Below are 25,658 nucleotides of genomic sequence, written 5' to 3'. Positions count from 1 at the left end.
CTAAGATAGCTGTTCTCTATCCTGAATGCACGCTGGAACCACCCGGGGAGCTTTACAAACTAGTGATGCCCAAGCCCCACCCCCAGGGATTCCGGCTGAATCGGCCTGGGGTGAGGCCTGGCTTCCGGGCTTTTAGAAACTCCCCGGGGCATTCTAAAGTGCTGTGGGAGCTGGGAACCGCTCCTCCACCGGATTCCAATGAAAAGGGGTGGTCTATACCGATGGTTCTCAAACTCGGCTCTATGTTAGAATCACCTGGCGAACATATAAAGTACTGATGCCCAGGTTCCAACCCTAAAGGTTGTGTGTGGCCGTCGGACTTCGGAAGTTTTGAAGGAGCCCCGGGTGATTGCAATCTGAAAGCGCGTTTGAGAATCTCTGGTTTACCAGGTGGTGCGGGGGCCGGGCGTAGTGAGCATCGCGCGCCACTGGGTGGCGCTGCCCGCTCGGCCCGGCGTTCCGGGAGGCGTGGGCCGCGGCCACTGGGTGCGCACCTGCCCCTCCTCCGCCAGGCGGGCCACGGGGCAAGCAGCCGGTTGGGGGCGGGGCTCCGAGGCCAGGACGCGGCGTCGGGTTCCCTGGCAGCCTCCGCCAACTGGACTCTGCCGCGCTCCTCATGCTGCTCGTGGACGCCGATCGGCCGGAGCCCGTGCGCAGCGGGGCGCGCGAGCTCGCGCTCTTCCTGACCCCCGAGCCCGGGGCCGAGGTAGGGGACGGGGTTGGAAGTGGGGGAGGCGGGTCTTGGGGTTGGGGGATCCAGGGCTCGCCCTCCCCCGGGGAGGAGTGGACGAATGGGGACCCCTTGCGCGCTGGACCCGGACCCTCTCGGCTTCCCCGCAGCATTCTCTCGTACCTGGCGCTGGGGCTTCGGACCCGCGCTGGGGGTCCGAGGGGCCCCTCCTTTGCGGAGCGGTGGCTGTCTGGCGTCGCGCAGAGATGCGCGTCAGGTCGCGCCCGCCCCCTCCTCCAGCCCCGGTTCTCGAGGGCCCAGACTCGCTTCCCATCCCTACCTGAGACCCCCCTCCAGCATCCTCCGGAATGCCAGACTGAGGCGCGCTCGGAGCTGCTGCCCTTTGCCAGCCTGGGCCCCGGGCGAGGCTGACCCCCGGTCCTGCCCCTGCCCGGGAGCTCGGCCTGCTCTGCTCCGAGCCGATGCTACATGCCGGGCGGAGGCGGGCAGGCTGCGTCTGTGCGAGGATGCTCCCGGCCTCGGTACGCTTCTGTTGCTAGGAGGGAAAATACCTCATCTCTGGCTGTACTTTCTATTTTAAAAGCACAGAATAAAAAGTAGATCTAAAACTAGCCACTTTATCTTCCAGCTGAAGCCAGTATGTTGACAGTGCCGTGAAAGTTATTTACCGAAGTTCACCAGGAGTTATGTAGGGCCAGAAAGTCAATCCATTCTCTTTTTAAATCTCAGAAGCGGTAGAGAAGTATGTAAAATAAAGGGTAAGCACCCTCTCCTTTTTCTCTCTCACCTCAACTCTAGTTCCCAGAGATAACCATCTTTCACAGTTTGGTGTACATCATTCCAAACATATTAAAAATGCATTTACAAATGTAGGTATGCATATATACTAATCATTATACATAATTAGTTTTTACCCAAAAAACCCACGTGATACTAGAATAATGTTCTGTAACTTGCTTTTCTTTATTCAAAATAGCATGGACAAATGGAGAGTGACTTAATGGTAAGGTATAGGGCTTCTTTTCAGAGTGATGAAATAGTTCTGGAATTATGCTGATGGTTGCAAAACTTTGTGAATTCACTGAAAACCACAGAATCGTACACTTTAAAAGAGTAAATTTTATGGTATGTGAGTTATATCTCAATTTAAAAAAATAGTATGGACATATTTCCATGTCAGAATGTATCTATAAGAGCTGTCCAATAGAAATATAATTTGAGCCAAAGATGTGAGCCGTCCATGTAATTTTCTTTTTATTTTTTTGGCCACGCCACGTGGCATCTGGGGTCTTAGTTCCCCGACCAGGGATTGAACCCATGCCCCCTGCATTGGGAGCTCGGAGTCTTAACCACTGGACCGCCAGAGAAGTCCCCCATCCATGTAATTTTAAATATTCTAGGAGCCATATAAAAAAGGAAAAGGAAACAGATGAAATTAGTTTCAATATATTTAATTTTTTCCAGTTTTATTGAGATTTAACTGACATTAAACACTATAAGATTTAGATCTGCAAGTTTCAATGTATTTAAAATAAGTGTCTCCAAAATATCCTTTCAACATGTCATCAACGTAAAAAAATTTAAGGAGATTTTTACATTCTTTTCTTTGAAGTAAGTTTTCTTTTTTTTTTATAGTGATTCCTTCTTTTTTATATATATAAATTTATTTTTGGCTGCATTGGGTCTTTGTTGCTGCGTGCGGGCTTTCTCTAGTTACGGCGAGCGGGGGCTACTCTTCGCTGCCGTGCGTGCGTAGGCTTCTCATTGCGGTGGCTTCTCCTGTTGCGGAGCATGGGCTCTAGGCACAGGGGCTTCAGTCGTTGTGGCATACAGGCTCAGTAGTTGTGGCTTGTGGGCTCTAGAGCGCAGGCTCAGTAGTTGTGGCGCACGGGCTGAGCTGTTCCGCAGCATGTGGGATCTTCCTGGACCAGGGCTCGAACCCGTGTCCCCTGTACTGGCAGGCGGATTCTTAACCACTGTGCCACCAGGGAAGTCCTGAAGTAAGTTTTCAAAATCAGGCTTGGACGATTGAACTTATAGCACATCTCAGTTTGGACCAGCCACGTTTTAAGCACTTAATGGTCATAAGACGCTGGCGGCTTCTGCGTCAGAGAGTGTAGGTCTTCATCATTCCTTGGCTTCTTCGTGTCCCACCATTACAGAATAATTCCTCCTATTTTCTGAGCACATACTATGTGCCAGCAGCGTGCTGCACTCTGTCCATGGATTATGTCATTGCATCCTGGCCGTGACCCAGTGGCTAGGATGTTATGTCAACTTCATAACTGAAAACTGGGGCCCTCACCGAATAAGCAACATCCTATGAATGTCCTGTAATTTCTGAACCACACCCCCAGGGATGGGCATTTAGGTTGGGTACCTGCTTAAGGGTTTAAGTAACCTAAGCGTCTTTCGTGTTCTTTCTCCCCCTTGCTCTCAGCAGCAAGATGTCACTGTGTCCAGCGGCTCAACCCAACCTCATCTTGTCTCGATTAGGGACAGCCTTCAGGAGAAGCTGCATGTATTAACTTCATTTGCTCACTCAGGGCTCTCTTTAACTCAGACGCAGGCTCGCTCATGCTCATTTGTAATGGCCGTAATGAAGAGCCGAACTCCCTGTAGCTCCACGCGGCAATAAAGCCACTTAGAGCTCTTGCTGAAGTTTATTTACCCAAAGAAGCAAAAACTGCCAGAGTGGAGTCACTTGCAGCCTCTACTTAAAGCTTAATTCATTAGCAGTTCCTCGCGCTGAAGCTGTTTGCAGATGGGCAAATGAACTGGAAAGGGAAAGTCTGGTTTGGGAACAGGTCTGGGCAGCCAGTGCCTCCTGTACCAGCCCCTGTCCTAGGGCCACTTTGGGCTTTTAAATGGAGCAGTAGGAGTCTCATAGAGAGCCAGCTCCAGTCCTAGGGGTGTCCTGGGGTTCTTAGGGAAGTGGGCCTTCGTCGTTCAACACCTTGAACCCCTGCTGCGTGCGGGGAGTGAAACAGACAAGGGCTCCCACTCTCATGGCCCGACTGTCAGACAGTAAACACGTAACATACAAAACCTCTAAATTGTGATGAATGCTGTGGAGAACGTGGGCATGGGTGATGTGATAGAGGGTGTCTTTGTGTCTGGGAGACATGGGGTGGGGAAGGCCTCTCCAAGAAAGCTTGAGACCCGAGTGGTAACCCCTCAGGAATGGGCAGGGAAGAGGGAGCACAGAGGTCCAGGAGGGCAATTAGCAGAGGGACCCCACTTTGTCTGGGAGTGTTCAGGGAGGGCTTCACTGAGGCAGCATCCTTTTAGGCTGAGCTCTGAAGCATGAATAGAAGTTGACCAGGCTGAGAGGTAGGAGGAAAACATCCCAGGCAGAGGAAATAACTGGCAAAGATCCTGGGGTGGGATGAAGCAGGGTGATCACCAGGATAGAAGAGCAAGCAGCAGGGAGAAGGGGGAGCTGTGGGAGGTGGGGCTAGTGAGGGGGCAGAAACATGTTGGGACTTTGCACTGTCTCCCCGGATCGAGGAGCTGCTGCAGGGCGGCATATTGAGATGAGTCAGCAGGTGAGCATTTTACTATTTCTGGTGCCTTTGGGTTTTTCTGTCCAACCAGCTTTTTGTGTTTTACTTTCTCTCTTTTTCTGGTTTGAACTTCCTCTTTTGGGGGAAGTTTCAGGCAGGATCTCCGGAAGCTGCTTCAAGATGGCAGGGAGAGAGAGAGAGAGAGAGAGAGAGAGAGATGTTTGCCTCTTGGGTGCCCTGTGATTTAGGAGGGAGGGGAGCTCAGGGCCCTCCCGAATGGCTGAGTCCTGATACCCACCCAAGGGTGAATTCCTGACCAGACTCTGAGAATTCCATTTGGTTCCTGTGCTGGAACGCAGGACAGATTTGGCCCACAGATGGGGTTAATGGCCTACATGGAAGGAAATAAAGGAAGCCAGCACTTTCTCACACCTACGGACTTTGCTTGAGTGGGCAGAGGATGATGGGGGAAAGCGCCTGTTAACCACACGTGGATTAGATCAGGGGTTGCAAACTGGTGGCCCAGAGGCTGAATCCAGCACTCTGATGTGATGGGTTCAATTCACATAGGGGTTTTTTTTGTTTTTTTGTTTTTTTAATTAATTTATTTATTTATTTATTTATTTATTTATGGCTGTGTTGGGTCTTCGTTTCTGTGCGAGGGCTTTCTCCAGTTGCGGCAAGTGGGGGCCACTCTTCATCGCGGTGCGCGGGCCTCTCACCATCGCGGCCTCTCTTGTTGCGGAGCTCAGGCTCCAGACGCGCAGGCTCAGTAATTGTGGCTCACGGGCCCAGTTGCTCCGCAGCATGTGGGATCTTCCCAGACCAGGGCTCGAACCCATGTCCCCTGCATTGGCAGGCAGATTCCCAACCACTGCGCCACCAGGGAAGCCCCACATAGGGGTTTTAAATGGAGAATTTTCATGAAGAAAATCTGAGTTTCTTGTTTATTTAAAATAATGGACAGTCTGGTAATCCTAGGTCCCTATTTCCTAGTGTCGTTTCCTGTTTGCCACAGTCCCCACTCCTCCTCATTGTCTCCCTCATACCGAAGTTGGTATCAGTTACCATTTACCCTTGTGCTTGAACCTTTGAATTTTCTGTAGTCATGATAAGAGGAAAGGGAACTATTTCTCCAAACCATGTGTCTGGACTGAAATAGGAAAACATGAATTAGCCAAAAATGCCCTTGAGTTTCAAGAAAAAAATGTAGAAGAGACTGTTTCTTTGTGGAAGCAAAGAATATTTTATTGTGTCCAACCTGCAAACACCCTGTGCCTATGGGAACCCTGGCGTGTGTCTTATTCTTGTGACCTACTGATCCCCTTTCGGCATTCAAATTCAGATGTTCAGATTAGAAGTCTGTGGGTGGGTGCCAGGGCACAGTCTACTCTGTCTCGAGATGTAGTTCTGTATTAATTTATTCCTCAGATCTTTATAGAAGACCTGCTGTGTGCCAGGCACTGTGCCGGGTACCGGGGAGAGGCCAGTGAGACGGATGGCGATGCCTGCCCTCAAGGAGTGGCACCGCGGTTAGGTGGATGATCCCACTAGGAGTCACCCAACAGAGTAACTAACGGTAATAAATGCCACGAGGGCGACACCTGAGGGGCTGTGATAGGGACCCACAGGAAGATTGGAAGGAACCGCCAGGCAAAGATCTGGCATCATGTGTGTCGCTGGAGACAGGGAAAAATGAGGCCTCCGGAGGTGCCTGAGTGGGTGGACCTCAGTGATAAAGGGGAGAGGGGGCAGGGCCAGACCAGGGCCTGGGGTCAAGGGGAGGAGTCTGGATTCGATTCTGGGGTGTCATGGATAGAAGCTGTGAGCAGGGCCAAGCTGGGTGTGAGCAGGGGAAAGACGGGATCAGATCTGTGGACTTAGGGCTGCAGTGCCGGAACACGTCGGAGGGGCTGGCGTGGCAGCAGGGGGACCGCAGATGTGGATGTCCCGGTGGACGTACACCGAGCTGGCCCGGCTCCCTGAATCAGAACCTTCGGGGGTGTGAGAGCCAAGGCCAAGGTGGGTGCTTAGAGAGGGGCAGCACTTCTCAGAAGAAAGTTCCTATATTTCTCCCCGCAGAACTGCCCAGCAGTGGAAGGACCTGTCCCTGGCTCTGAACAATCTCTTATCACAGGACAGCTGGGCTTTGGGGCGGGGGGTCACCTCGGAACCTTGGCTAAAAGTTCCCAGTCTGGCTGACTCTCAGCACGAACCGAGAAGCTTTGAAACAGGTTCCCAAAGACGGGAAGTGACCCTGGCGCCCACCAGCCCAGGCTGGTCGTGTAGCGATGTTCCTGCACAGCGGACAGTTCGCGGCTGCATTGAGTCCGCTCCGAACGTGCCATTCCGGCACCGGGGAGAAAAGCAAGATGCACAGAGGTGTGTGCGGTGCAAAGAAAAGCTTTAAAGGCAAAAAACACCTATTTCACGCATCTATAAATAGGAGATTCGGTTAAATCGATCGCTGGGGTGGGGTGGGGTAGGTGGGGCGTAGCCAAGGTGAGAGCACTGGTGCAGGGCATGGTCCCCAAGCTTTGCCAAACGTCTGCATCATCTGAGATCAGCAACAAAAAATGCTGATGCCCGGCTCCCACCCCCAGATACTCTGATTTCGTTGGTGTGGGCGCCATGTGGGCGTTGGAACGCTGGAGTGGCCAAGACTGATTAGTCTGTTGGACAATCACCATGACTGCTAACTGTTGGGGGCACCCCAGGCCTGGGGATCTGGACTTGTAAGCGCCCCTCCGGAGATTTTGATGGCCAGCCTGGTGGGGGACTCACAGCTTCCGTCAGTGCTAGCGGGGCTGGCCCCTTGCCCAGGAATGCCTGCTTCCAGCCGCCCCAGGAGGACAGAAAACCCGTCGGTCCTGCCTGCTGCTGTGTCTACCGCACCAGCTACTGATGCCTCACGTATCAGTTGAAGAAGCATCCTTTACAGGTGTGTGCCTCCCCCCAACCACCTTGCTCCTGGTCAGGCTGAGTGGTGGGAGGACCAGCTCTGGAGCCACACGGCCTGGGTTCAGATCTCGGCTTTGCGCTCCTGCTTCTCTCTGCCTTTTCTTCTCCAGTTGTGGGGTTGGATTAGATGATCCACGGGCAACACTTGGCTCAGGGTCAGGCCCATAGTAATCGATCTGGTGCATTAGCTACAATTATTCACTTATTCATTCTATAGTTGTTTATGGAGCAGGTACCAGGTGCAGACCCCATGTCAGGAGCTGGAAAGCAAGAGTGCAGGAGAGGCCCGCCCGCCCTCAGGGCTCTCAGAACAGGTGGGAGGGTGGGCGTGACACGCGTTAATATTTCCACACAGTGTTTGCAAGAGGGCGATTTCAGCCCTTCGCTTGTGCAGAAGATGGTGAATTTTCTCTCACTAGCACGACCTCGTGTAAGCCTGGAAGTCCAATGTTAACTTTCTATATTTGTGTACGTGAGACCAACCATAGATTCCAATTTTTGGTTTGCAAAACATAGTCGCTGCACCCACGGTCAGCATGAGCCCCCGGTTCTCTTAAGCTATCTCGGGATCTGAATTTATTCCTTGGTGCAGGTGTGATGGAAATTTGGCCTGTGGGTTCTTTTATGTGAATTGGAGTTGGTTTTAAAATAAGTTTGTTTTAGAAATAAAAAATATATGCACATGTTACAAAATCCAAAGGTCCCCGTGACCATGGAATGCTGAGTGAGGCCCTGCCCCACCCCCCCGCCCCCCACCCCCGGTTCTCAGCCCCTGCTGCTCTGCAGAGGCCGCTGCAGGCCATGCCTGTGTCCCCTGCCATCCCCGCCCTCCGCCTCCCCCTTCTGCATTGTGCGTTTTTCACTCACTGTGTCTTAGACAGCTTTCCATATGAGTGCACAGAGAGCTGGCCAATTATTTTTTAGCTGCTAAACGGAATCTCATTGTCTGTCTGAATTATAATTTAGGTAACCGTTCCTCTACTGATGGACATTTAGGTTACCTGGATTCTTTAGCTGTCACAAAGTCTGTTGTGGGCTTCCCTGGTGGCGCAGTGGTTAATAATCCACCTGCCAATGCAGGGGACATGGGTTTGAGCCCTGGTCTGGGAAGATCCCACATGCCACGGAGCAGCTGAACTCGTGCACCACAACTACTGAGCCTGCACTCTAAAGCCCACGTGCCGCAACTACTGAGCCCACGTGCCGCAACTACTGAGCCCATGTGCCGCAACTACTGAAGCCCTCACACCTAGAGCCTGTGCTCCTCAACAAGAGAAGCCACCGCAATGAGAAGCCTGTGCACCGCAACGAAGAGTAGCCCCTGCTCACCACAACTAGAGAAAGCCCACCCACAGCAATGAAGACCCACCACAGCCAAAGATAAATAAAAACCAAAAAAACCCCCCAAAACAAAGTCTGTTGCAATGAGTATCTCTGTACGGACATCATTTTGCATTTGTGCATATATGTCTGGAGGAGGATAAATGCCTAGCGGGGGAATTACTGGGTCCAAGGATACACGCATTTAAAATTTTGGTTGCTGTTGCCAAATTAACCTTCTTAGAAGTCAGGGTCAAGGCGAGAGTAGAGTAGAGTAGTCAGCCCTTCTAGACATTCACACCTCAAGGTCGAGGGTCCCTCTGGGGGATGGGAACTCTTATTTGAGCTGCTGTAGGGGCCTGGGAGGAAGGAGTTCCCGTGTCTCCGCTTTGGGAAGTGAATCATCATCTAAAGGGCAGGGGCCTCTCAGTTTGCGATTCCAGCGCAAGGCCATTTGGAGCATCCCTTCGTTTGCTCTTTCCAGCCCTTCATTCTTGGCTTGCCCCAGCCCCCAGGGTCTTTCTGCCATTGATCCAGCCCTTTCATCCTGTGCACAGAGATGAGGCTGCTTCCTCTAAAGACCTTTACTTTCCCTGTCATCTGAAGGGGCCACCATGAGCGCTTTTGGAGAAGAGGTGACATTACTAATTACATGGCCTGGATGTGGGCAGGCCTCACAGTCCTTGAGCCTGTTTCATTTTCGCCCCCGTCGTGTGCTCATGGACCCTGGCCCAGCCTGGATGGAGGAAGCAGGAGCAAGGTCAGGCCGTAGCGCCAGGTGTCAGGCAAAGCTACCACCACACCCTCCCCTGAACTTGATCTGGCTGCATGTGGGTGTCCTCTGGCTGGCATGGTGATCTGCTTTTTAAAATGCTAAGTAGATGCCAACTTTAAAAAAGTGGGAGTTTTCACATAAAAATCCAAATGTCTGGCTTCTTTAAAAAATGTTGCAGCAAAAGCTACAGGTCTTCAGTGGCCTTGTTCCTGGGCTGAGTGGACCTTGTGGTTTCTAGAAGGATTCTCCGGAGAGAGAGAGAGAGATAGAGAGAGTGAGAGAGACAGAGAGAGAGAGAGTGTGTGTGTGTGTGTGTGTGTGTGTGTGTGTGTGTGTGTCTATAAACAGCATTATTGTGATATAATTCACGTGACATACAGCCCGCCCATTTAAAATGTACAGTTTCATGGCTTTTGGTTTATTCACAGAGTTGCGCAACAATCAACCACAATCAATTTTAGAACATTTTCATTACCCCCCAAAGAAACCCTGTCCCCCTTAGCTCTCCCTCCACCAAGAACCCCTAATCCACTTTCTGTCTCTAAAGATTTACCTTTTCTGGACATTTCATAGATGTTTGGGTTTGTGTGGTTTTTTGTTTGTTTGTTTTTGTTTTTAATTTATTTTATTTATTTATGTTTGGCTGCGTTGGGTCTTTGTTGCTGCACGCGGGCTTTCTCTAGTTGCGGCGAGTGGGGCTACTCTTCGTTGTGGCGCGTGTGCTTCTCAATGCAGTGGCTTCTCTTGTTGCGGAGCACGGGCTCTAGGCGCGTGGGCTTCATTAGTTGTGGCATGCGGGCTCAGTAGTTGTGGCTCACGGGCTCTAGAGTGCAGGCTCAGTAGTTGTGGCACATGGGCTTAGTTGCTCCACGGCATATGGGATCTTCCAGGACCAGAGCTCTAATCCGTGTCCCCTGCATTGGCAGGCGGATTCCCAACCACTGCGCCACCAGGGAAGCCCGATGTTTGCGTTTTAAAGACACCAGTTGGTCAGAGGTTTGAAGTCCCTGTTCAGCCTACAGTCAGGTTTGTTTGGCCGTCATAGTGTTTTTTAACTTTTTAGGTTAGTTTTGAACATTTTCGAATTGGAAGAGCTTTCATAAATATGTAGATCACCTTTTTGTCTTTTTTCTTTTTTTTTAAGAGTTCTATTTTTTTAAAATATTTATTTATTTATTTATTTAGGCTGCACCAGGTCTTAGATGCGGCATGCGGGATCTTTTAGTTGCGGCATGCATGTGGGATCTAGTTCCCTGACCAGGGATCAAACCCGTGCCCCCTGCAGTGGAAGCGCAGAGTCCTAACCACTGGACCGCCAGGGAAGTCCCCAGGTGTCCTCTTTAGATGGGGCCTCCCGTTTGCCACAGTCCCCACCCCTCCCTCTTGTCTCCCTGCATGGCGTCAGCTGCCATTTATTTATTTATTTATTTATTTTATTTTTGGCTGCATTAGGTCTTCGTTACTGCACGCGGGCTTTCTCTAGTTCCGGCGAGCGGGGCTACTCTTCGTTGCGGTGCGTGAGCTTCTCGTTGTGGTGGCTTCTCTTGTTGCGAGCACAGGCTCTAGGTGTGTAGGCTTCATTAGTTGTGGCATGCGGGCTCAGTAGTTGTGGCTTGCGGGCTGTAGAGCACAGGCTCAGTAGTTGTGGAGCACAAGCTTAGCTGCTCCGCGGCATGTGGGATCTTCCTGGACCAGGGCTTGAACCCGTGTCCCCTGCATTGGCAGGTGGATTCTTAACCACTGTGTCACCAGGGAATCCCCAGCTGCCATTTATTATCCTGCTGGTGCTGCTGTGTTTCTCGGAGAAAAGTAAAACGTCTCTGTCAAAAGTGGGAAACTGAAATAAGCAACGTGAAGAAAACATTCTTAAGCATGGCCCACTTCCCTAGTATTCATTTCCTGCCTGGCTTCTGTGTCTTTTTGAGTTTGGAGACCCTGGTGGGGTCACTGTCATCTTCTGCATGGGTGGAGCATATCACCAAGAGTAACCTAGAGAAAGAACTCACTTGACCTTCCTCAGCTTCCACCTTGAAACAGAGAGAGTCGGAGGATTCCCACCCCCCTCCACTTTCAAGTGGGGAAACTGAGGCACAGAGATGGTCAGAGGTATAGTTAAGACCACACAGCATGAATGCAAATGGGGACTAAGACGCCATCGCGGCTGCTGTTCTCAGGCTGTAGCTCTTCCAGGAGAGCACTTTTCTTCCTCCTTCCCTTGGCCTTTTTCTTTTCTCCTCCCTCCCTCCTTCCTTCCTTTCTATTTTTTTTTTTTTTCTTCCTTCCTTTCTTGCAACAAATATTCATTGAGCACTGTATTGGTTACCAATTGCCAGGTAACAAACCACTCCCAACCTTAGTGTTTAAAAACGACCCCCATTTTATAGTGCCTGATTTTGTAGGTTGGTGGAGCTCCTCTGCGCCGTTCTGCTCCCGTGGTGTTGGCTGGGCTGCCTCATGAGGCTGCATTCAGCTGGAGGGTTGGTGGCAGTGGAAGGTCCAATATGGCCTCACTCATGTGTCGGGCAGGTGGTGCTCCAGCCGGGGCACCTCGGTTTTCCTGCACGACCTCTCATTCTCCAGGATCTTTTCCACCCTGTGGCCTTTTCAGCAAACTTGCCTGCTGTTGTCTTCCAGGAGGGTAAATCAGAAGCTGCAAGGTCTCTAGACTCAGAAGTCACAGAGCGTTGCTTCCACCACATTTTATTGGTCAAAGCAAGTCACAGACTAGATTCCGGTGGAAAGGAATGATCCTACCTCTTCATGGGCAGAGTGGCAAGGTCATATTGCAAAAAGATATGTGGGATGGGAGAGAGTTGGAAGGCCGTCTTAGGAAACACAGGTACCTACTATGTGCCAGGCATTATTCTAGGCCCTGGGAACACAAAGGTAAAGAAAAGAAAAGAAAACCCTTGTTCACCAGGAGCTTTCATTCTGTTGGGGGAAGATGACAGGAAACAAGTAAAATATATAGTAAGTTAGATGATAATAAAGGCTAAAGAGAGAACTAAATTAGAGCAGGATGTGGAGTGGTAGGGAAGCTACAGGGTCAGGGAAGGCCTCACTAAGGAGAGTCATATGAGCAAAGGCTAGAAGGAAGTATGAGATGAGCTTTACCAGTGAAGGGAACAGCAGGTGCAAAGGCCCTGGGGTGAGGGCATGGTTGGTGTGGTTGCTGGGGAGGCCTCCAGTAGGCATTTACTGATTAAGGTGGAAGATGGGGGAGAGCTTTTTTTTTAATTAACATAATCCATATAACATAAAATTTACCATTTTAAAGTATAAAGTTAAGTGGTTTTCAGTATATTCTTTATGTTGTTCAGACATCACCACAACCTAATTCCAGAACATTTCCATCACCCAAAAAAGAAATCCCATAACCATCAGCGGTTATTCCCTACTCCCCCTCCCCCCATTCCATGGGGGAGACAACTACTAATACACTTTCTGTCTCTGTGGATTTGCCTCTTCTGGACATTTCACATAAAAGGAATCATGTAACATGTGGCTTCTTTCACTTAGCATATATTTTCAAGGATTATCCATGGTGTAGCACGTATTAGGACTTCATTCTTTTTTATGGCCAAATAATATTCCATCACACGTACATGCCATATGTTGTTTGTCCATTCATCAGTTGATGGACATTGAGTTATTTCTACTTTTTTGGCTGTTATGAATAATGTACAAGTTTTTTGTACGAACCTCTGTTTTCAGTTCTTTTGGATACATTGCTGGGTCATAGGGTAACTCTATGTTTAACCTTTTGAGATTGGTTTCCAAACCAGGCTGGTTTCCAAAGCAGCCGCACAAGTTCACATTCCCACCCGCAGTGGATGAGGCTTCCAGTTGCTCCACGTCACCACCAACATTTGTCACTTGCCGTTTTTGTGATCGTAGCCATTCTAGTGGCTGTGACGTGGTACGGTGGAAGATTTTAGCTGAGCAGGGCTTTGGTTTTCACAGAATCTCTGAGGAGTAGATTGAAAGGGAGCAAAAGAGGAAGCAGGGGACCAGTGAGTAACAGGCTACTGCAGTGGCCCCAGCGAGGGAAGGCAGTGCCTTGCACCAGAGTGGTGGTGGAGAGAAGTGGTTGGATCTGGGATGTATTTTGAAGGCAGAACTGAGAGGGTTTGCATAAAGGTTGGATGGGGTTGGGGGTGGGAAAGAAAGACGAGTCAAGGATCCTCCCATGTGTTTGGCCTGAGTACCTGGCCGATGAAGTTTCCATTTGTGGAGATGGAGAAGACCACGGATGGTGGAGGATCATTTTGTGTTTCCTTGTGCCAGTTGCTGGTAGGCAGAGCCAGCCCCTTTTCGGCTTTTGACACGCCCAGCTGGGAAGCTGGGATTGGCACTTTGAGCAGGAGATGTGGAAGAAGGCGGTGAATACCATGATTCACGCGTGTTAAAAAAATGCCTACCTGCCATCGCCACTGACCCTGCCCTGAACGTCACTTAAAGCGAGCCATTTGCTTCCCTTCCCTCGGAGTGGGACAGTTTCTGCCCGGGGGGTTGCAAAGGATGGTGAGGGCATTCATTTTGCTTATGGGCTGGTTAAAAAGGCATGTGGGCTGCAGCCTGCAGGAGTCTTATTTCTGAGGCCACTTAGGGAATTACCGTGAGAGAAAATTGTCCCGTGAATGATTTGTGGGCACGGTGGGGTGGCTAATCCTTCCTGTTGGTTGGGAATGTCTTGGGACTTGTTTTTCCCTTAACTGACCAAGCAGTCAGCAAATGCTTTCTTTGCTCCCTCCCTGCTGCTTTGGGCCACCGCCCTAGGCACCAGGAGGAGGAGGTGGGGGGAGACCATAGTTGACAGGCAGCAGTAAAGCGGGCACACTTTCCCCCTCCCCAGAGAGCACCTTGGTGGTGACAAACTTCTGAAGTCAGAGAGGTGAAATTTTCGCTTCAGTATCTATTAGCCGTGTGACTTTGAACAAGTGACTTAAGCTCTCTGATCCTCTGTTTCTCAATCCATAGAAAGGGGGAAATTATGGCACCTACAGTATAGAGTTCTCCTGAGACGCAAATGAGATAATCCACATATGGTGATTAGCCCTTGTTTCTATTACCTAGTGAGAGAGATGCATAAAGCAACCATCTATATGTGCCTACTGTGTGCCTGCACCCTGTTAAATGGCTTAGCCATGTCTATTATGTGAGGTTAACCTAAAATCCTGCCAAATGGATGTGGCACTTCCTGTCACAGGTGAGCCAACCCAGATGCTCAAGTTAAGCCCCTGGGTTAAGGTCATACAGCTGGCAAAAGAGAACGATGGGGTTCGAACTCAGGACTGACTAACTTCCTTTGTGAACACGCTAGGAGAGGTCGAGAGGCTCTTCCTATGAGCGGAGAGCTGCACGTGTGTCTTGGGAAGGAGGCTGACCAGCCAGCTGGGGCGTGGTCCTTCATGTCCCTCTGGCAGGTTTAGTCTTCCCAGGCATCTTTGGACTGGGGCGTAGACCGTCTGCACTGTGCTCCATCATGCATCTGTGCCCCCTCCCGGCTCTCTCGCTTTCCTCTGGATCAGAAGGAACCACCAACCTTCCCGCTTCCACCTCAGCGGCCTCTCAGCTCCTTCTTTCTCACTTAGTGCATTAAGGACATTTTTTTTTTTTTTACCGCGCTTTTACTTTTTGGGGGGTGGGAGGGGGACTTCTTGCGTGTTTCCAGTCCTCCCTCCACTGCGGTCCCCTTCCCCTGTCAAGCCTCCCCCAGTCAGGCACAGAAATAGTCCCAGCTGTGAGATGAAGGTTGCAGAGTTTAAAATTGCAGCTCGGTACTATTTATACTCCAGCCGGAAAGATGTTTTTTTGTGCAGCCGTTTATTTGGTTGTGGTAGTGACAGCCCAGGCTGCAGGCGGCAGGCTCCTGCACTGTATAAACATTTCTCCGGGGACAAGTGGGCAGTCAGGGCAGCCTTCAGGTGAGGGGGGCAGGTGCCAGGCCTGCCCAGAAGTCTCTGGGAACACCTCCCTGGAGCAGAACAATTCGGCCTGGTAAGCTAGAGAAAGCGGTTCACGTTCCAGCTGAACTTTCTTCCTAGATGCCTGGTAATCAGAAAAAAAAAAAAAAAATACAGGTATTTTATAAATCGTGAAAATAGTACATGCTCGAGGAGAAAAAGGGTTCAAACTAATTTTTACACAAGTGATTAAAGCAGGCAGACCCTTCATGTTCTATTTTGGTTGGCCCATGGAGCATTAAAAATTTTTTTGAATTTGTGCCACTATTTAAAAATTGGGACATTTCCCATAAAGTTAGAATTTCTGGCTTCTCTTGAAAATGGAAGGTTCTGGCAGTGCTGGCCTTGTGTTTGCTGATGGCTGCTAGTGGCCGGCTGCTGCAGAAGTAGGCAAGTGATTTTCAGATCACCCCACGCCCCAGTGGCCTGCTTCGTGTTCATTTACCTTACTGCCTGGCCTTGATAACTTTTGAGGTTTGGACCTTTCACATAACATAAAACATTCAGGGCTCCTGTGTCAGAGTGTCAGGCCTCATTCCCCAGTTCCTACTCCCCAGGGCTAAGTAAGCACTATCGATAGGGTTTCCAGATAAACTACGGGACCCCCAGTCAAATATGAATTTCAGATAAACAACAAATACTTTTTTAGTGTAAATATGTCCCCTAACTATTACAGTTTGGTAGTATCATCCCAGGCCTTTCTCTGCTGAAGCACACACGTTTCGTGGTGTTGGCACAAGGGTAGTTTTATATTCTACCTCTCCTGCAGTTGACTTTGCTCTCTGTGGTTTGTCTAGAGAGGCATTTTTCAGTGTTGATAAGAGCAGGCTTTGAGGCTGGGGACTCAAACCTACAGGAGAATCTGGGCCCCAACGCTTGTTAGCTCTGTGACCTTGAGCAGGTTCCCTTATCTCTCTGAGCCTCAGTTTCCTCATCTAAACAATGGGGGTGATGAGGGTCGCTTTGTTATCTCCTGTTAGTATTTATTTATCTCGTCTCTTTTGAGAGCTGCATAGAGTGGATGGTCCACGGTGGCCTTAACCAGAGAGGTTGAACAGAGGTGCCCACGGGCATCAAGATTGCCACCGGCACATCCCGATTTCAAATGAGGCTACGGGAGGTTTTGAAAAGGGAAAGTAGGTCTGGAGGGAACTGGGCAGATAATCCTAAGACTTAGTTTACTTTAAAAAAAAGAAAGAAAATGAAGGGCATTTGTCTCCCTGGAAACCGTTTGCTGATCTCCAGGATATTGTCTCTTTCCAGGCGAAGGAGGTGGAGGAGACCGTCGAGGGCTTGCTCCTTAGGCTGGAAGAGTTCTGCAGCCTGGCTGACATGGTGAGTGCCTGCCTGGGAGGCGTGGGTGGAGGCCCAGGCCAGACCGCAGGGCCTTCCTGGGCTTCCCTGGGGAGCCACCTTGGTGGTGGCTTAGCGAGCAGGAGGCGTGGGCAGCGGCTGGCCGTGGGGGAAGCTCACACCCTCGCCCTCTCTCCACACAAGGCTCCCTGAGGCAGCCATCTTGATGACGCCTTTCCCCGGAGATGCCTTTATTCCACCGAGGAGGCGGGAGTGGGCCACCAGGTGGCACTCTCGGGCCCGATGCGGGGAGCCGTTCGGCGGGGATGCTAAGACTATATTTAACTTTCCTTGCTCTGCACAGTCCGCCAGGCAAACGTGGAGACAGCCAGGAAATGGCTTCAGGCCTGGGAGGCCTAGGAGGAGCCTCCTGGCAGGGCCCTCGCCCTGGCGGGGTGGGGCATCGAGCGCCCTCCTGAGCCCTTCGGTCCCTCCACTGTTGCCTCCTACCCTGTTTGGTGGGAGCGGCTCCTCCTGGCTGGGTGGGGAGGAGCGTGGGAGATGGTGCCCTAGGCCAGGAAGACAAGGTCTCCACTCCTCCTTGTGTCTCCAAGATTGTTGCCAGACAATTGTGGGGCCCTGAGGAGCACTGATAGAATGTTCTGGAAGTTCCCAAGCTTATTGAAGGCACACCAGCACCCAGGGTTCGTGGCTTCCGCCTGGAGGCTCAAAGGGTGGAGCCCCATTTTGGGACCAGGCCTGCCTCTCCCCCGGAGCACAGGAAGCCCAGCTGGGCCCAGCCATGCAGATGTGTACCAAGTGTCTGGAGAGACGCTGGTGAGAGCCCCAGGGAGTAACGTTTGTTGAACATCTACTTTGTGCCACACTCCGTACAGAGTGTGCTCCCTGTATCCTCCCATTCCACCGCAGAGCAACCTGCCACGATGGGTACGACTTTATCCCCATACGTTCAACAGACATCTGAGCGCCTGCCTGTGCCAGCCCCTGGGGACACTGCAGTGAACAAGACACAAACATTCCCACAAGGACCTATGTGTGTTTTTCTCTTGAGAGCCAATTTTTTAGTTCAGATGTGGGTCCAGGTGGGAGCTGGGTAACGAGACTGACTTTGAACGTCCTGAATGGTCCTTTCTTCATCACCGAACATTGGGCACCTTCTCTGACTGGTCCCTTGGTGAGCCTGAGGATGCGAAGAGAGACAGGTCTGTCTCCATCCACCCTCCCCTCCCGTCCGCAACAGCCCCCGATCCCCCAAGCCCGACCTGTGTACCAGCCGCTGTCCTCCAGGGTTGAAGCACTGGCCTGGAGGTGTGTTCCAGGTGCAAAGCGAGGCTGCAGAGGTTTTGAAAAGGAAAAGAGGTTCTAGAAGGAACTGGGCACGTAATCCCAAGACTCAGTTTGCTTTTTTTTAAAAAAAACAAAGAGGTGTTAAATTCTGCCGGGGAAATCAGGAAGGCTTTGCAGAACAAGTGGTGATTAATTTGGGGTTTGAAAGAGGAACAGGAAGAATTCAATTGCTGGGAGGGCGGGCATTCAGGCAGAGGGACCGGCCTTTGGGGGTGGCATGCTGGGCACATAGGGACAGTGTGGGCCCACACAGTGGGGCATTGGGAAGATGGTGGGGACGGGCGATCCTGGGACACTTTTGTTCTCAAATCCCAGTGCATCCTCCTGCCGTGAAGGGAGACCCACCATCCACCCTCAATGAGAGCTTTGGGCAGAAGTCAGCTTGGATAGACAGGGAGGGGCCAGGCCTTACTTGCCTTAAAAACTTCAAGGCTTCCTGTGGTGGGAAGTCTGCGTTTGTGTTGCCAGGAGGCCCAAGATTGTATGCAGCATCCAGAAGATCCTCTCCAAACTCAAAGCCTAGAGATGCATTTATGCAAAGATTTTAAATACAGAGGTCACAAGATGACCCGTGGGCCCAGTCCTGTCTGCAGACATGTTGGATGTCTCTGGAAGAAAAAAGAAAAAGGAATGAGCTGCTGACATTTATAGAATGTCATGCAAAAAAGTATGGATTCCCGGCTTCTCTTGGAAAAGCAGAGATCTGTCCTTCCCCCCACCCCCTGCCCCTTGCGTGCTTGTTCTCACCTGGCAAGCATCAGCCAGAGCTGGACAGTGGCCACCCCTGTGGAGAGCACACGTGCTCTCCAGCTTGTCACCGTCCCCACTGTTCCCCATGGGAGCCTCCTCGACTCCCCGGCCACCTGCCAGGTGCATCCGTCCTGTGCTGTGTGCGTGTGTTTTATGGCAGAGAACATTTCTCTGTACTTCGGGCCCTACTGAAAGCAGGCAAATATCCACCAGACCGAGAGAGTCCCATGTTTTAAGAAATGGAAGAGATTGCACTTCCCAGGAAGTGAAGACTATTTCAGTGTGTTTATATGCAAATGAGCATGTCTACATTAATAATAGAATGCGCCTTGTATGATGCTTTTGTGGCCCATGGAGGTGTTTCGTATTTGCAGTCCCTACAATGAGGCTCTGTGCTGATGCCGTTTAGATTATAGAAATCCTCTCGGCCCCAACAGCTGGTGCTTAGCTTACTTAGTGTGTCTGTGCCCAGGTGTCATGGGCTGCATGGCACAGAGAGAGAGCTGTCCAGCTATCAGCCCTGGCTTGGGACCTCCTTTTCTCTTTTGATCCAAGCCAGGGATGAGTGGGGACCTCTGGGAGGCAGGTGATGTCACACCATGGACCACTGTCCCCAGGGCCCTGCTTTGGCCTTTGGAAACACTGATCAAGTTAGAGGTCCCAGAACGGCCGGGCTCCCTGGTGCACAGTCCAGAGAGAAATGGTTTATTTCTGATAAAATCAGGCTATTAGGAATGAGAGTCCACCTTCCTGTCTGATGTATTAAGTCCCCTGCCAGTCTGTCCCGGCTCACTCTAAGTGACCAGCATTCACACCATGTGCTCGTGACCTGTTCTAACCTTAGATATAATACCTCTTGCCATCACTTCACGCTCTGACTCTTCCCAGTGGGGCCTTGGGCACAGCATGTCACCTTTCTGTACCTTTATATTCTCCTCTGTAAAATGGAGGTGGTGGCTCTGATTATCTACTGCGGCATCAAACTACCCCAACGCTTAGTGGGGTGAAACAACCACCAATTTATTATGTGGGCCAGGACAGGGCACAGAGGGTACCGCTCATCCAAGCCCTGTGGCACCTACTGGGATGGGGACATCCAGGGTGGCTGCTTCCCTCACTTGTCTGATGTCTGGGCTGGGAGGGCTGGCTGGCTGGGGGCCGGTTGGCATCACTCTCCTGCATGCGGCCTCTCCTCATGGCCGTCTGGCCTCCCAGAGCCAGCGCTCCAACAGATGGGAAGTAGAAGCCTCTGGAGACTTGGGTATGGCAATTAACACAGTGTCACTTCTGTCGTATCTTATTGGTCAAAGCAGCCACATAGCCCACCCGGACCCAAGGGGAAAGGACATAGACCCCTCTTCTTCATGGAAGGAAAGTACAGAACTTGTGACCATCAGTCATCCACTGCAAATGGCACCCATCTCCAAAGAGTGATCACGAGGAATAGACGAGGCAGGGATGTGCCCTTTACATCCAGTAGAATGGCCCAAATGAAAAAGACAGACATTAGCAAGTGTGGACGAGGATGCGGGACAACTGAACTCTCCTTCACTGGCTGGTGGAAATGCACGAAGGGACAGCCATGTGGAACAGAGACTCGCACACAAATGGTCATAGCAGCTTTGTTCATCATGCCCCAAACTGGAAGCAGCCCCAGTGTCTGTCAGCAGTAGAAATGGGTAAATAAGCTGTTGTTTATTCATACACTGGAATGCACAGCAGTGGAAAAGAACGACCTGCTGTACACAGCAACATGGGTGATTCTCACGAATGTGCTGTTGAGGGAAAGAAGCCAGACACACGAATACTTCCTGTGTGGAGCTCCATAATATGAAGTTCACACCTAGGCAAAACCAGTCCATGTGATGGAGGTCAGATAGAGGTTAGCTTTGGGAGGGTGGTCATGACCGGGAGGAGGCCAGAAGGAGCTTTATGGGGTGAGGGGATGTTCCGTGCATTGGTCTGGGTGGTGGTTCCACAGATGTAAACACACATACCAATTCATCGAGCTGTCCGCTAAGGCCTGGGCTCTTCACTGTATGTCATTTACACTCAATCAAAAATAATTGCTTAGCATGGTGCCTGCTATGTATTAAGTGACCCATAAATAGTAGCTACTGAGGTCATCATCATCATCAATATTAAAGCACCAGAGGGCTGCGACACAGATGAATTTATCCACAGAAACTGGATTTGTGAGGCCTTTCAGCTCAGTGCCCTTGGGGGTTTGGGCAGCTTGTCTGGGCCCTCGGAAACCCTAGTAGCCTTGGGCCCACCTTCTGGCAGGGAGCGGACTCTCCCATCTCTCACATAAATGGAGAAAATTTCCTGTTGGCCTCGGCCCAGCAGTTGCATTTGGCGTTGGTGTGTGTTCTTAGGTCAAGTGCATCTGGCTCTTCTTCCTGGGCCTTGCATCATCCTCGATAGCCATGTTTGCTCTGTGATAACCCCCTGCGTCCGCTACCCAGACTTCTGGGCTCCAGAGACCAGCTCCGGGGAGCTGGGAGGACAGGCTGGGGTAGGGTCTGCCAGGCCCCCCGGCCCATAGACCTGGCTGGAGTTTCATCCCATTAGAGTCTCAAAAAGCACTGATTCTTCCCTGACATCTTTGTTCTTCTGAGAAGTATGCATAAGCGTGAACTCACGTGCCTGTGATGTGATGATGTGAGGTGGGTTGGGTGTGAGAAGAGAAATGTGTCCCTTTCCTTCCACTCCCCTATAAGATGAACAGTGCATGAGGTGTCCACGGATGCCATGCTGGGGAGACTGTAGGTAGTGGTGGGGACTACGGTGAACCAAAGGGGGCTGTTGTCACCCAGCTCCAGCTGACTGCTGCCAGGTGGAACATGGGCTCAGTGTGGCCGGGTCTTCTGATTTTTCACAAGAAGCCAGAAATCTGGGTTTCTAAGGGAAATATCCTTAATTTTAGATCTTGGCACCTAGCTTGGTTGTACTTTCGCTTTTTCAGGCTGGCTCTGCGTGAGCCTGATAGAACGCGTCTGCAGACCTCTGGTGTTGGGAGGTGGCCTCAGACCCACCTGGTTTAGCATCCTGCATCTCCCACTTTGTAGGTCTGCAAGCTTGCCCAGCTCATTTAGTTGTTCTCGGTTTCATCACCTATAAAACAAGGTTGAAGAGAAAGCAATTCCTGTACCACCGGGTCTGTTCCCAGCACGTGATGAACGCTCCTGGGTGTTGGTATCCTGCCCCTCCTCACCCAGCCCATGTTAAATACCCTGGTTTTTGTCTCTCGGTTCCCGGCTCTTGGGGGAGCCAAGAGGAAGGTTTGGGGGTGTTTCAGACTCCAAGGACTACCCTCTACTTTCCCCCCAAGGACCTGCAAGCTGCCTTCTGGGCAGGCGTAGAGAGTTCCCTCTGCCCTCAGTCTCAGCCAGTGGAGAAGCCTCTGCAGAGAGGGGCCTTCCTGCTCGGCCCACAGACCCTCTGGCCCTCCAGTTCCTGAGGATCTGAAGGGAGGCGGGGAGAGTTCCAGAATCTCATCTCCGCCACGTTCCCTTCACCCCCGTGGGTTGCTAAGACCAGTCCCTCCTGATTCTCACTTGTTCTCCCCTGCTTGTTTCTTTAGAAATTAACAGAAAGAAAAGATCTGCCTTTGATTCCCTGTGCTCTGACCTTGTCATGAGTTTCTGTTCTTCGTCGCATCATGGCAATTTCTCCCGAGTTTAGCCTTGTTGAGGGATGGGCTTCTCTCTAGGAATTTGGCCTGGGGGAAACAAGGGAGGATATTGAGCCCTTTTCCCTATCCCAGCTAACAAATGCAGGCGCCTGCAGGAGCCAGGCAGGATGTGGAGGGAGTCAGGGGGTTGGGGTGAGGCGCTAGGGATGGGTGGCCGCTGCAGAAACCGGGAGCGCGCGTGCCACTGGGAGGGAGAATTTGCTGCTCAGCCCAGCCTGCGGTGCCTGGGAGACGTGGGCCCAGTGTTGCCAAAGCTGCTGACTTTTAAGAGGAGTTATAAATCCGCACTTAATCTGTTGAATATTTTAAAGTCATATCTATGTATTTTATTTTGGAATAGTTTTAGATTTACAGAAAAATTGCCAGGAGTGCAGAGAGTTCCCATGCACCCCTCGTCTAGTTTCTCCCACTGTTAACCTCACCTCGGTACCTTTGTCAAAACCAAGGAACCAGCACAGATCCTTGGCTACTCACTGAACCTCCACACTTGGTTCTGATTCCCCAGCTTCCCGTTAATGTCCTCCTTCTGTTCCAGGATCCCATCGAAGACACCACATTGCCTTAAATTGTCAGGTCTCCTAAGGGCCCCTTTAGTCCGTGACAATTTCATTCTTTCCTGACTTTCCATGACTTTGGCAGTTGTGAGGGGTATTTGGTATTTTGTTAGAAGGTCCCTCAATTTGGGTTTGTCTGATGTTTTTCTTGTGCTTAGACGGCGTTGTGAGTTTCTGGAGAGAATCCCCAGAGCTGAGGTGCCTTCTCATCACATCACATCAGGGGCACATGACACCCACACGGCATCACTGGGCTGGTGGCCTGGCCCCACAGTAACATCACCATTTCCCCCTTTCCACAACCCGTTCAGTGCCTTGTTCATATCACATTCGTGTGTATTTATCTTATAGTTGGGGATATAGTCCAATGTTACATTATTTTGTTGCTCAAATTGTCCCAGTTTGGGCCATTTGGCTCTTTCAGGCTGGCTCTTGTGTTCCTTTGACCTGCTCCATCCTTCACTTTTTTTTTTTTTTTTTTTTAACACTTTCTTACTTTCTGGCACTATGAGGTGCTCCAGGCTTTTATATGTCCCCTGCCCCAACCCTAGAATCAGCCATTTCTCCTCGGAGCCCCACTCGAGTTTTAAAGTTGGAAATTAAGTCAAATTTAAAAATGAAAAAACTTTGTGGGCCAAATGAGCCACATATGTGGGCCACATGCAGACATGGATGATCTTGTATAATCCCTAAAGCATTCTTTCGAGAGAAGCACTAGTCTGATCCCCATTTTACAGATGAGGAAACCGAGGCACAGAGAGGTCAGGGCAGAGACTGAGGCCAGGCAGCCTGATGCCAGATGCCACCCTCTCAGGGCTGCTCTTTGGCCCCAAGGGGTCAGGGCATAGGAAAGGAGTGTGCCTCAGGACAGTGGGCTTGGAGCCAGGTGCCCAGGGAGATGGCAGTGCCCTGACCAGAGGAGGGGGACCAGGAAGGAAGGGTTTGGTTTTAGACATGCAGGTGATGGAATGGCTTCCGGGAAACCCAGGGCAAGGAGGGAAGTGTCATCCTGAACAGTGATGGGAGCAGAATGGCAGGAGAACCACAGGTCTCATATACTTAGGCAGAAAGAGGAGGGAAAATGGGTACAGTTTTCACAAACATTTTTAAAATTAAAATTTTTTGCTGAGTTGTCACCTTGTATTAGTTAGCTATTGCTGCATAACAAATTACCTCCCCATACTTAATGATTTAAGCAATGATCTTTATTATGTGCTAGTGTCTGTGGGTCAGGACTCTGGTGCAGCCTAGCTGGGTCCTGTAGGTCAGGGTCTCTCACAGGCTGCCATCAAGATGTTGGCCAGGACTGTTGTCATCTCAGGGCTCGACTGCGGCAGGATTGCCTCCAGGCAAAGTCAGTGTTTCTGGGCAGGATCCAGTTCCTCATGATCATTGAACTGAGGCCCTCAGTTCCTCACTGGCCATTGGCCAGAGGCAGGCTTCTCCATCATGGCAACTTGCTTCATCACAGCTGGCAGGAGAGGGCAAGTGAGAAAGAAGAGGGGGTGGGGGGAAGCATGCATGAACCAGGCAGTGGGAGAGACCGCCAGCAAGATGGAGTGACAGTCTTCTAGTCTCAGGAGGGCCATGTCTCACTTTGGCTGACTCCTCTTCATTAGAAGCCAGTCTGTAGGTCCAGGCAATGGTCTCGGGGAGGGAATCACACAAGGACGTGAACACCAGGAGGTGGGGCTTGTTGAGGACCGTGTCAGAAGCTGCCCGCACACGCCATGCCAAACAGTCTGCTAAACGTTCTATCCTCACTGCATTCCAAGGAAGCAAGGACTGTCTTGATTGCTTCCCTGTCCAGACAAGCAAAGGAGGGCTCAGAGAGGTGCAGTGACTTGCCCGAGGTCACACAGCTCTTGGTGGGTAGAGCTAAATTCAAACTCCGGTCTGAGTCCTAGTAGCCCACTGGTGTTTCTCTGACTGTCCCCAGACCGCCACTCCAGCACAGCCTTGGAGTTTGGCTGAAAACAGATTGCCCACCAACCCCACGCAAGCTAGACCAGACTTGGAGGGGCCTGCAAATCAGCATTAACAGGCTTCCCTCCAGGGGATCCACATGCTCCCTAGAATCTTAGCGCGGTATGTATCCTGCCTCTCTGTGTGGTCAGGACACAGTAACGTGGAAATGGAATTTCTCTCTCTCATACACACACACACACACACACACACACACACACACACACACTTAAGGGTTAGGCTTGGTCCTTTTGGCTCTGAAGGAAAATGGAGGTTTAAGTGTTCGATCTCAGTGCTCAAGGGAAAGACGTGGCTTCCCAAAGTTCTCAGTCGCTTTTGGGGTCCTTCCAAGCAGAAGAAGCTTGAAATTAAATGAGATGCATGAGGCGCAGGAAATGCTTAGCACAGTGGCTACGTGTAGGAAGCACCATGATGATGAGACTCATTATTAATGTTAATGATTATTATTAACTCTTCTCATTGATATTATTAGTTCCAGTGTAACAAAAACTTGATTTACCTCGACTTCATTTTAGAGAAGAGATTTTGATTCTTTCCATTTGGTCCAGTTCACTGGTTTACAATATAAAGGTATTTAGTTTGGAGCTGGTGGTGTTGGGTGTTTGGTCGGGGGGAACAATTAATTTGCAGTTCAGTAAATAATACCTGGTCGGGTCTGGGGTGCCGAGAGGCAGTGAGGTTGGTCCCCACCTGGGACTATGGGTCGTTCCTGGGCCTGTCCCTGGGCAGGATGGCATCAGCGAGGTCTCTGAAGAGCCCGGCCGCCCCCAGGGCAGGCAGGAGCACGCGGG

General features: G+C 50.9%; 1 protein-coding gene across 3 annotated transcripts in view; it reads left to right on the top strand.

Annotated features, from left to right (window-relative positions):
- Positions 1-459: 459 nt before the first annotated feature.
- BCAS4 (breast carcinoma amplified sequence 4) overlaps positions 460-25,658 on the top strand; it is a 59,674-nt gene continuing 34,475 nt past the window's right edge. For 2 of the 3 annotated variants that reach the window (XM_068566000.1, XM_068565999.1), the window contains exons 1-2: positions 527-706; positions 16,483-16,554. In XM_068566000.1, the coding sequence (XP_068422101.1) occupies positions 617-706; positions 16,483-16,554 (162 nt within the window). In that variant the 5' untranslated portion in view covers positions 527-616. Of the gene's footprint in view, positions 707-16,482; positions 16,555-25,658 lie in introns of all 3 variants that reach the window. The other variant, XM_068566001.1, reaches the window with a different exon arrangement.

Source organism: Eschrichtius robustus, chromosome 16, assembly GCF_028021215.1.
Source record: "Eschrichtius robustus isolate mEscRob2 chromosome 16, mEscRob2.pri, whole genome shotgun sequence".
Classification (NCBI taxonomy): domain Eukaryota; kingdom Metazoa; phylum Chordata; class Mammalia; order Artiodactyla; family Eschrichtiidae; genus Eschrichtius; species Eschrichtius robustus.
Note: the sequence above shows the minus strand (reverse complement) of the source record. Positions and strands in the feature narration are given on the sequence as shown.